The sequence below is a fragment of the Atractosteus spatula genome, chromosome 25 (assembly GCF_055471065.1).
Source record: "Atractosteus spatula isolate fAtrSpa1 chromosome 25, fAtrSpa1.hap1, whole genome shotgun sequence".
In the NCBI taxonomy this organism is placed as follows: Eukaryota; Metazoa; Chordata; class Actinopteri; order Semionotiformes; family Lepisosteidae; genus Atractosteus; species Atractosteus spatula.
In genome coordinates, this window is record NC_142730.1 from 11435484 (window position 1) to 11447545 (window position 12062).

At 44.8% G+C, this 12062-nt stretch overlaps 1 protein-coding gene across 1 annotated transcript; it reads left to right on the plus strand.

Annotated features, from left to right (window-relative positions):
- The first annotated feature begins 7998 nt into the window (after window positions 1-7998).
- On the plus strand, window positions 7999-8853 carry LOC148815449 (fish-egg lectin-like). Its single transcript, XM_088905847.1, has 3 exons — window positions 7999-8104; window positions 8282-8624; window positions 8712-8853. The coding sequence occupies exons 1-3, from the start codon at window positions 7999-8001 to the stop codon at window positions 8851-8853; spliced, it is 591 nt and encodes a 196-aa protein (XP_088761973.1).
- Window positions 8854-12062: the final 3209 nt, after the last annotated feature.

Consider the following 12062-nt stretch of genomic DNA (forward strand, 5'->3'; position numbering starts at 1 on the left):
AAAGTTTCAGAAAACACGGAGCGGAGCGTCTTGCTCACGTTATGATGTCAGACACCACTTCCTCCCTCCATCCAGACTCGCCTCTCCCTCCTCTCTCACACAACTCGCTCATCAGGGCTTTTACTGTCACTCCAGTCTCCTGCCAGACCTCTCCCAGACACAGCCTGCTCATTAGTCCTCCTGTGATCTGGACTCGCCCTGCAGATCTGCTGTCCGGCTCCTCCTCATGTTCACTCCGCTCGCTCACGCACATGATTAACAACCCGGCGTTTTTCGGGAGGATGATTTCGGAAACACGGAGGAGATCCGCTCGAGTGTATGTTTGTTTAAAACCAATATATTTGTGTGTAGTGAACTTCACTGGGTCAGCGTTATTTTGATACTAAGATTTCCATATGTTTTCCAAATTAATGTCTCCTTTTCCAAACCTTGAAAATCAGTCATTTTTAAAAAAAGCATACAGCACATGTGTCAGGGATTGTGCTCTGCAAAAGAATGTACAGCCATTGTGAATTTTCACAGGTTCCACAATGCAGGAGCAGGTATTCTTAAGACACCGTCTGCCACCTGTACCCAACACCAGTGGCTGAGTCTAGCAGTCCTACCTGGAGCTCAGGGCCCCTGGGATCCTGCAGAGGCAGTAGCAGCACATCCTCCACAAGCACACGAGTCAGGTGCTCTGCACTGCAGGGAGCTCTGGGGGACAAGGAACAACAGGACTCTGTTAGCAGCTCTTCCTCAAGACCCAGCATGATGTAAACAGAGATGGAACTCTGACAAAAACTCAGGGTTACATCCTGCCAGTATATCAGTTTTAGAAAAATTAGTCTAAGTTAAATATGGCAATAAAGTTCAAGTTCAAATTGAGTTGTATTTGTTTCTCCTGGGAGCACTGTTCAGGAGCCTATTTGAAATCTTCTTGCCTCTTCTCTAATGATGTTGACACTTTATAAACTTTATTATATTGGACATGATTATGCTGAATCAGATGTTTTGTTAATTGTTTTTTTTTCAGTTTTATTGTAGAACAAGCACCATCATTAAAATAAATGGTAGGCAGTTTATGACCCCGTGTGAAATCAATAGCTGTGATTTGAAATCAGGTATAGAATCAAGTCATTATGAGAAGGCTCTGGAGAAGAATAACTCCACATTCAACACAAAATGAATCCACTGAGCTGTCAACCTCCGAGAGAATCCAGAAGAATCCAGAGTGCCTTCTAATACTGTATGTACAGCAGCTCAGAAAGGTTCCATTCACGGCAGGGCAGCTCAGTTGTTTTTCACTTCATTTAGAAAGCTGATTTGAAGTCTTATGTCTCCAATCATATCAAAGCAGGTCTTTCATGGTCAGCCCACACTGGAACAGATGTTCCACCACCACAAGCTTGAAGGTCTTCGCCTGAACACCTGCAGCACTGAACCAAAACTGAACCGAACGGAGTAAATGGAGATCCAAGACAGACTGTGAATCCCATGACTGTGGCACAGTCCTGTATGAGCTCCAGATTAAACCTCACGCGCTCGTCTCTTTTCAATCTGGACTGGCAGATCAACGTTGAGAGAATCAGTGGGATGTCTTGCTTAAGACGGGTGACCTTCTACCTTAAACAGGGCAACAAGCAGCTACAACAACGCATCTAAGAAGATGGCGCCGTGTTAGTGGCAGCCTGCTCTTTGTTGTCTCTTTGTTGTCTTTTTGTTGTCTTTTTGTTTGTGTCAGTTAGTTAGTGCTAGTGTGTTAGTGTTTTTGTTTTGTTTCTTTCAGTTAGTTAGTGCTAGTGTGTTAGTGTTTTTTATTCATAGCCTTGCCGGCAACTAGATTTGCGATCACAACATGATGGATGCTAGGAAAGTTGAGATACTTTTTCTTGTTTTTTCTGATACTCGGACCTCTGTTTCTATCGGGTTGCAATGCCGATAGCTACAGAGGCATTGTCTACACGCGGGACCAGCTGATCGCACTAATGCGTCCGGTTCTACTCACTGGAGAGAAGCCATCAGTTCCAGAGTAGCTGAGTAGGAGAAGCCGAGGCTGTAGGGCTGGTGCGACGCAAAAGGCAAAGAGAAGGAGATTTAAACCCTATCTTCCTTCGATCATTATGGGAAATGTGAGGTCCTTAGTGAACAAGATGGACGAACTGGGAGCATTGGTGAGGAGCGAGGGAGTATAGAGAATGCAGTATCATGTGTTTCACCGAGACGTGGCTGCAGGAACTTATTCCGGACTCGAATGTTACCATCGGCGGCTTTCAGCCGGTGCGGGCGGACAGAAACACCGAGAGCGGTAAGAGGAAAGGAGGGGGCTCGCTCTGCTTGTCAACAACAGATGGTGTAATCCTGGGCATATTCATGTTAAGGAGCGCGTCTACTGTATAACCTGGACATTGAACTGGTTGCCATAGGACTGCGTCCATACTATCTGCCGCGGGAGTTTACATGCGCCATCTTTGTTGTTGTTTACATTCCACCCACGGCGAACGCAGAGGCAGCGTGTGACGTCATACACACAGTCACAGCCAGGCTACAAACAAAGCACCCTAGTGCTTTTATAGCTATTTCAGGGGACTTAAACCACGTCTCTATTTCCATCATTTTGCCTACTTTCCACCAGTTTGTTAAGTGCCCGACCAGAGAAAACAAAACACTGGACTTATTATATGCCAATGCTAAGGATGCATATAGTTCCACAGCCCTTCCCCCCCTTGGCAGATCAGATCACAACCTTAACTTGCTTACACCACTATACACGCCTATTGTCCAGCACCAACCTGCAGGCATTAGGACTGTGAGGAGATGGTCTTAGGAGGCTATGGAGGATCTACGTGGTGGTCTGGAGGCTACCAACTGGGATGTGCTGTGCAAACCACATGGGGACGACATAGACAACATGGTGGACTGTGTCACTGACTACATTAACTTCTGCGTACACAACACCATCCCCACCAAAGACGTACACTACTTTTCCAATAACAAACCCTGGATCACCAGCGACTTGAAGGCTCTTCTGAATGACAAGAAGAGAGCCTTTAGGAGGGGGGATAAGGAAGAGGTCAAGCGTGTACAGAGGGAACTAAAGCAGAAGTTTAGAGAGAACAAGGACGCCTACAGGAGAAAGGTAGAGGACAAGGTGCTAAGGAATAGGGTGAGGGATGTATGGAGCTGCATGAGAGAGATCACTGGCTTCAAACAGGCTGGGGGTGCAACGGAGGGGAACCTGGAGATGCCCAACGAGTTGAACCAGTTTTTAACAGGTTTGATTCAGGGCCCTCTGTGGCTCAACACCCATCCCCTCACAGCCACGCGCTCCCTAAGCCTTCACAGCTGCGACTGCCCAACACCTTCTCCATCCCCCCACAATCATGGCCGCCTACAGCTACAACCGCCAACAGCTGCTCACCCCCCCATCCCCCACAGCTGCCACTCTCCAACACCTCCGCCATTAACACCTGCAGCACCTACAGCGCTATGAGCACCATCCCCCAGGCAAGGCTGACCAGGTGAAGAGGGAGCTGTAGAGGTTGCACCAGGGTAAGGCTACAGGACCAGATGACGTCTGTCCCAGAGTTCTGAGGGCCTGTGCTGATCAGCTGAGCGGGTGCTCCAGCAACTGTTCAACCTGAGACTGCGCTTGGAGAGAGTCCCTGTGCTCTGGAAGACATCATGCCTGGTCCCGGTACCAAAGAAAGGGTGCCCCTCTGTCCTCAATGACTACAGACCAGTAGAGCTGACTTCTCACGTCATGAAGGCACTGGAGAGGCTGGTCTTATCCCACCTGAGATCTCTAGTTAGTTTATCACTGGACATCCTACAGTTCGCCTACCAGCCCAGTTTTGGTGTGGAGGATGTAATCATCTACATGCTGCTAAGGGCCTACTCACACCTGGACAAGGCTGGCAGCACTGTAAGGATTATGTTTTTTGACTTCTCCAGTGCCTTCAATACTATCCAGCCCTTACTTCTAAGGAGGAAGCTGGAGGAGATACAAGTCGGTGCCTCCATGATCTTGTGGATCACTGACTATCTGACAGGCAGACCACAGTCTGTCAGACTTCAGAACTGTGTGTCTGAACAGGTAGTAAGTAACACAGGGGCTCCTCGGGGGACAGTTCTTTCTCCGTTCCTCTTCACCCTCTATACTTCGGACGTTAAATACAACTCAGAGTCATGCCACCTGCAGAAGTTCTCAGATGTGCTGCAATTGTGCAATTGTGGTGTAGGCATCCTCTCATGAGGCACCAATAAATGTAGGGGTTTTGTGCATTTACTGGGACAATTATTAATTGTAGCATTAAGTCACAAAATGATTCTTTGATGGCTATTAGAAGACCGACCCAGAGGGATACTCAGCAACGCACACACGGATACTAATACACGACAATACATTCAATAATACATAAAATGTGCATATATACATAACAGATCTTATCATGAGGGTTAGCAGAATACAAAAGGTATATATTCCTTCATACTGTATATATATGAAGAGTTACAAACCAAGAGGGACATACGTTCAGTATATCATTCATTTAGACCGTTTCGTAAATGAACTTGGATTACAACTTCTACACTAGATACTCAAAAGCAAGTACATCCTCATAGGAATTAAATTGATATAATCTCAGGTTGAGGTAACAATTGAATTCCCGAGCTGTAATGCAGAATATTGAATACTCATCCAATTTGTGTGGATTCAGATCTCCCGCGGACACAAACAGCAGCAGGCTTGTTGCTGTGTCCAATCAGCGTTCTCTGGCCCGGTGCCAGGCAGTGCTGTTTCAGCGAGAGAGAAGTGGGAGAGATTTCTGCTGCGGTGCACTGCTGATGCTTTCTAGTTAGTGTTGGCTGAAACTAGCAGAGTTTGTGCACAGGAGAAAAGTGACTGTGGGTCCAAGCAGGTCACACTCTTTAGACAGGAAGAAGACCAGTTCGTTCCTGATGTAGCGCAAGTCCTGAATCCACAGATTCAGCTGTCCACAGTTCCGACTGTAGTTCACTTGTTGATCAGGTGAGCTTTCACGGTGGGTTCACGAGGCTTGCTGCTGGGCTAACCTCGGGTGGATCCTTTGGTTACGCGCTGGCAACCTCCGTTCTCGACTCTTAGAACAAAGTGAAGTTCTGACTCTCGGACACACTGGCCGTTACATGGTGGTCCGAGCTCAGTCTGAGGATGTCCAGGAGGCGCCCCGAGGAAGCCCTGTGCTGCCTGTTTTACCTGGAGGAACTACGGTCGTTCATTGGTCGAAAGTTCTGTGGGCATTCGAGACCCACGTGGGGTTAACCTGCCCTACCAGTTCCTGATTGGCTGAGGATGGGTAACAATGCACTCTGACCTTAGGGTTGTAAACAACTTTGAATAAGACTGTCCCAGACAGTAAGGCGCAAGAGATGACCATTTATTAGGGTTGCTGGAGAATCTCAGCTTTGGGAGTTGTTCCTTATCAGGACACTCTATCGGCTAGAAAAACACCTTAAATGTGAACCAGCTGGAATGGCCTCTCTGTATCCAGCACCACTGAGATGAAGGAGAGAGGGACTGGCAAGGGAGCAGCAAACTTAATTCCTGTATTTTAATAAGCCTTGCCGCTACAGTGGGATGTATCAAGAGTGGGCAGGAGGAAGAGTGCAGAGGAAGAGGTTAGCAGCTTTGTGGAGTGGTGTGGGGAGAACCACCTGCAATTGAATGTAACAAAGACGAAGGAACTGGTGGTAGATTTCAGGAGGAAAAGCGTCAAACATACTCCTGTCTACATCCATGGGAGTGGCGTGGAGATGGTGGACTTGTACAAGTACCTGGGAGTGCACAGTGACGATGGAATGGTCTAAGAACATCGAGGCCATCTAAAAGAAGGGTCAAAGCCGACTTTACTTCTTAAGGAGGCTCAGGTCCTTCAATGTATGTAGTAAGATGCTACATATGTTCTATCAGTTGGTGGTGGCGAGCGCCATTTTCTACGCAGTGGTATGCTGGGGCTCTGGGATTAGAGCAGGGGATTCTAACAGGCTGAACAAGCTCATCAAGAGAGCAAGCTCCGTCATTGGGTCTGGCCTGGACCCCCTGGAGGTAGTGGCCAAGAGGAGAACGGTGTCCAAACTAGAGGCCATCATGGACAACGTCTTATTATTATTGTATCATTCGTTACACTGTTGCTGTGTTGTCTGTGTTAAGCTGCTGTTGCACTGCAATTTCTTTCATGGGATCAATAAAGTATCAGTCTATCTACTTCCTTTGAATATCCACACTTTCTCCAACTGCAATTTTTTAATCATTGACATAACTTTTTACATACATGTAAACTACTTTGAAAAGCCAGGATGCCTTTCTAAATTGGTAGCAAAGTGGTCCCTGTCTTGGAATTTTATCAAAGACGAGCCAGGAGAGGTGTTCTCATTCACTCAGTAAGGCATTTATTCATATTGTGCAATAGGGAAAAACAGCATCCACCAGTCTGTGCAGCAAGTGAGAGCTGATTTTCGAAGAAAATAGGAAAAGGTCCAGTATTTTATACACTTAGCTGATGCAACACCTCAACTTGTTTACTTCATTATGGTTGGTTAGTAAAACAAAGACAGGCGAGACAGTAATTTTCCAGTCCTTATAGGTCTTAGCCTTAGGACAGAGAAGACAGCTACGTGCAGTTATGCATCGCCTTTTTGCTGGGACAGAGATAAACATATTCTTAGAACATCCCATGGCCTTGACTCGCTGGGTACAATCACAGTTTGTTCTAAGAATCCAGCTGCTTTTACAACACAGCTCTGCCCATAAACGGACATATTTAGGATAAAACACTTTTTTTCAGTAACTTTCCATTACATCCCATAGAGAAAATCCGCATGGAAGACATGCAAGCTCCACACAGCAGGAAATTCAGTTGGACATCAACCCCAGGAATTGTGAGGCTGCAGTCCTAAAATCCACACCACTGTGCTGTCCAAATGGAATATTTCAATCTAGGGCCCAGATATTTTCCTCTAAGTGCTCAGAAAAATTTAATCTTTAATCTGGGAGATAAAATCTGAAATGAAAAAAAATATCTCATGACAAAGAGCAAGAGTAACCAAATATTCAGCTTTGCAATGAAACTATTTGTCTCGTTATCTAATTTAGACCACCCCTGACCTGCACTACTGGAGGATGTCCTGATGATATTAGTACTAATCCAGATCGTGACTATCTGAAGCACTGGGCTTCAATTTCAGTTTTTGTCGCCATGATTCCCAAACCCTGAGGATAAGGTCTATGGAAAGAATATAATTAATGATGTCTTCTGTAACTGATACTTGAGTGATTCAATCAGCAGCTCGTTATGGTTCACAATTTAACACCTGGTTAGACAGGTGTGTGTAGGACCTGAAGCCCAGCAGTCTTGAGTATATAAAGGCCACCGGGGGGGGGGGGGGGCTTATACTATACATGAGGTTTGTGTGCTCACTCATCAACATGGAAGGGAGAGGCTGTGTGTTTGTTTGTGGGATTCTTTCTAGGTAAGGTTTGGGTTTATTGCTTTGACTAAAAGGAGCAGCACAAAGGCAGATGGGAGGATTAACTGCATGCTGCTAGTATTTAAGGATTTCAGTATAGTTATTTGATCTTGAGTAGGGATGTTGCCTGAGTGTTAAATCCATGACTTGGATGTTTGTGTGCTCTTGAAATTCTGCAGACCTTTGATTCTCTGTGCATTGAGCTCTGTTCACTTGTGGTTGTTGCCGATTCATTAATGCCCTATTGGCTTGTTTCTTCTGTCCTCGTATATTGACTTAGTCCCTCAGTGTCAGATGCTTATGATCCCATGTTGCCTTAAACCCAGGCTGCTTCCACGTGATCATTGACCCAGTGGTGTCCTCTCCTCCACAGTGTCTGTAGCTGAAGCCCTGCAGTGTCGGGCTGTGCCTGGCAGTCTGAAGCAGATAGATGCTGGTGCTGGAAGGGTGTGTGGAGTCGACAATGCAGACAACCTGGTCAGCTATCAGGGCAACAGCTGGGTCTCTCTGGCCATGAAGGGGAAACATGTGAGTGTGGGGCCAGCAGGACTCTGGAGTGTGAGTCTCTCAAGCCTTGTGTTCAAATGGCTTCGGGTAAGGTGGATCCAAGTGCAACCAGGTGAGGCTGCAGCTGATCTATATAGGTTAGAAATGATAGCTTTCATGTTTATCCATGGATAGTGGCTGCTTTCAGCCAGAACATCTTTCACTCCTCAAGTGTTCATGACCTCATACTGAGGAATGAGCACTGCACTACCCCCTGCTGAGAACAGCTGTTTCTTGCTCTCCTCTGCAGGCTCCCTCATCCAGATTGATGCTGGTGGAGACAAGTTTGTGGTTGGTGTCAATGCTGCCAATTCCATCTTCTGCCTGAACAGCTGGCCTGTGCTGCAGTATGCTGGCCAGGGCAACATCCCCTGGATTCCTGTCGTGGGCTCCCTCAAGTACTATTCCTGTGGGCCTTTTGGCTGCTGGGGAGTGAACAGGTTGGACCAGATCTTTGTCAAGCTGGATGTGAGTGGGGATTCCTGCAAAGGCTCCGACAGGTGGTACCCCATCCAGGGCTCCCTGTCCCTGGTGGAGGTGGGCTCAGATGGCAGTGTGTATGGGGTGAACAGGAATGGAGTGGTCTTCAAGAGGTGAGCTGGGGGAGGGGTTAATGCACATGGTTGCATGAACGACTGTCCTAATTCTAGGCTGCTCTAACCCTGTTCCTTTTCCTGCAGGGTTGGTATTGATGCCTGTAACCCCTTTGGCAGGAGGTGGTGGGCTCTAAGGGCAGCTGGTGTGGCCAGGCATGTGTCCTATGACCGAGGAATCCTCTGGGTTGTGTGCAAAGATGGCCGAGTCCAGAGGTGCCAGGTCTGAGCAGCCTGGGTGGTCTGGCCCTGAGTGGGAAGTGACAGACATGACTAGGCTGCATGAAGGATTCCGAGTGGAATGAGGCATTAATGCCCGTCTTGTTATTCTGTGCTGCAATAAAAATGCCTGGAAAACCCTGTTCTTCTGTGGTGTCTAATTCATTAACTTCAAATTGGTTAATGAACTTAAAACCAGTCCTCCTGATTTAATGAGGAGGACTACCTGGGATGTCACATTAAGCATTCTTATCCCACATGGCCCTTTGCCTGTAATAAGCTAATAATGAAACATATCTAGTCTCTTTCCACAGTAGCTTAGTCCCACTTTTGTGCATGAATGGATTAGCTAAAATGCTACTATGTTTCTTGGGGAGCATCACTGATTGGTCTTTTCCAGTGGCCCTAAACAGGGATGTAAGTTGAGGCTGTGACTGGAGTCTTCAAGGCCTTTCACTCTCTTAACCCTAAACCACTCCAGTGTAATGTTTGTTTCCATAATGTGTTGGTGCAAAGCACTTGGTCTTAACTTTCTATTACATCCCTAACCATGTTGACTGGGTGCTTTCAGTTTTTTACAACGGAGTTCATCTTCATGGTTGAATCCTCACCTGAGGTTTAGCTCAAGTTCAGGTGTAATACTTCATTGCTGTAACTAGCTGAGTGGGATGTGGTTTGGTGAACTTGTACAATTTAAAATGCAGGTGCCATCTGAATACCTGCAACACATGCCACAAAAATAACACCTATTAGTACTTTACTGAGTTGTGTGTATTTGGAATATGTGAACCAGTATTGCATACAATCCACTCAACTGTGATTTTTTTTCAGCTGATTATATTTTTATTTCTGTACTTGTAATCCGTTTTTCCATTTATCTTTCCTAATGTAAATTTAGCCTTTTAAAGTAGGCTGAGTATGTAACAATTGCTGATACAATGTCATTAAGACATTTGTTTTTGCAAAAAATCATTACCAACTGCAACAATATGGTTACATACAGTACTTTTGACCACACGTTGTGCACAGAAGTGACTCCTGTTTCCATACAGGAAGGTGAAGGTTATACAGTAGATTTGTTGTTGCCCTTTAGGATTTTCAATACTTAAATTGGGCCCCTGAACAGTGCAGGACAATCACTTGAACCTGAGAATGTATGTGGTCACTCTTTACGGTTTGGGCTGATTCCAGAGCAAAATCTTTGTTGTAACAGACAGCACATTTGAAATGAAGCATTACTAGTGGTACAGTCTTTATATAGCATCTCCTGATTTAAATGTTACTTAACTATATATCCTAACATTTGCTTTATAATTTTTCCCACATTATCTTATCTCGTTCTAGTCCTACCCGTCTGTGCTCAGCTTTCTGACCACTAGGTGGCACTGCTGCTTGGCTGACTGGCCTCTTGATAGACTTATCAGGGATCTTCAAAAAAGCTTTGATATTTTTAATGAGAAACATGAAAAACAGACAATAGATTAAAAATCCTCAAATTTGCTGCTGCCTTTTTAACAGTTTTCTTGTTAAGTCAAAATTTGTGACAACCATAATCACACAATTAATGGTTGTATAAAACTATCAGGGATATTTAACAAAGCTCTATGTTTTTAAATATATTGAGGAAAAGGGCCCCTGATCTCATGGAATGGCTCCAGATTGCTTGTGCTATAGAGGCAATTTTGTTCAGCCACAATTATTCCAAACGCCAGTGCTGATGGTTAATGTGAACATTGTCTCTGAACAACCAGAGAGTGCTAATTCAGGGTCTGGGGTATATTCTTCCCAAACACCTTTGAGTACCACTGAAATATTTCTACCCAAAGTTTATAGAACTTGGGGCAGAGCCTTCAGAAGATCTGCACCTGTCACATAAAGGAGAAACAGATATATCTTCAATTTAATTTGAGATTTTAGTCAAATTAGTTTTAAAATAATGCAGTTGACCTATGACCTTCTGTTGCAATATCTGGTGTCTAACATTATTAGAGCACCAGTGGATATTGTTCTAACCCTCGTTAGTTCCTGACATCAGGTGTCCTTCAGGAGATTAACAGACAGCTCTGTGTGCCTTGAAAAGCAGGAAACAAACTGTGATATTAGTTGTCTAGAGATGTGAGGTCATTGCACAAGATTGTAGAACAGATCAGCTCTTGTAAATTGATCATAGAACAGCTCAGATTTTCACATTGAGAACATCTTGCTTAACAACGTGTCTGACCTGTAAATAAAAAAGCATGTTTGTGAGAGGTCAACACTGTGGGATATTCTGCCTGAACCTCAGCAGTGAGCTAGTGAAGTCTCTGTTGATCCCATTTGAGAGCTGGTCCACAGTTCTACTGGACTGATGTCAGGAGAAAAGGTCTTGTCTCATCCCAGCAGCTCCCCAAATAAGCTCACAAATATAGAATTGACTGTGGCTTTGAACTGCATATAGAACTAATGGTGGCTTACAATGAGCTGAACAGCTGTACAAGTCACTGACCAAGTCACTAAAAGGAAATATCTTGGGTAAATAATACTACAATTTTTATTTTTTAATTAAATATTTTGCTTTCTTGTTCCATGTTAACAGACAATATGTGAAAATGTTACTGCAGCAGAAAAAAAATGCAGATCAGGGGGAATTTCAAGCTTTTCAAGAATGATGAACAGCAATGGCGCTTTGTGGCAAATCTCTGTGTCCTTGCAATGTGAAAAGCTTTTGCATGTGTAAAGTATAGAAAGTGCCTGTGTATGTTGACTTTCTCTTTTGCAATACTTTAAATGGGATTATTATATGGTATTTTAGCCTATAAAATAACTTGACCTACAGTGTATATGTGCATGTATAAGACTCTTGTAAAACACATTGTGCGAAAGAATTAATTGATATTGATACTCTCCATGGTTACACAAACAAAAGGTGGTGTCAGAGGTTATATCAGTTTGAATGGAAAGAGCCTCTCTGGAGTATGTATCAGTAAGACACTGTGTTCAAGCAGCAGCCAGGTAAGACTACAGCAGACGTGTATCATTCAGCTGGTGAGCATAAAGCATGTTAGATGAGTGACACCTGCAGGAAAGGAAACCTGTTTGCAAGAGGGAATTCTTTTCCTTTCTACAAAAAGGCGCCCTGGAAGACATACTATTCTGTACAGTTGTTGAACACATTCCATTCTGAAGCACAGGTGAGCTGTGTATTGGGCCGGGTGTAGTTTAGTTTCTGCCATAAACTCT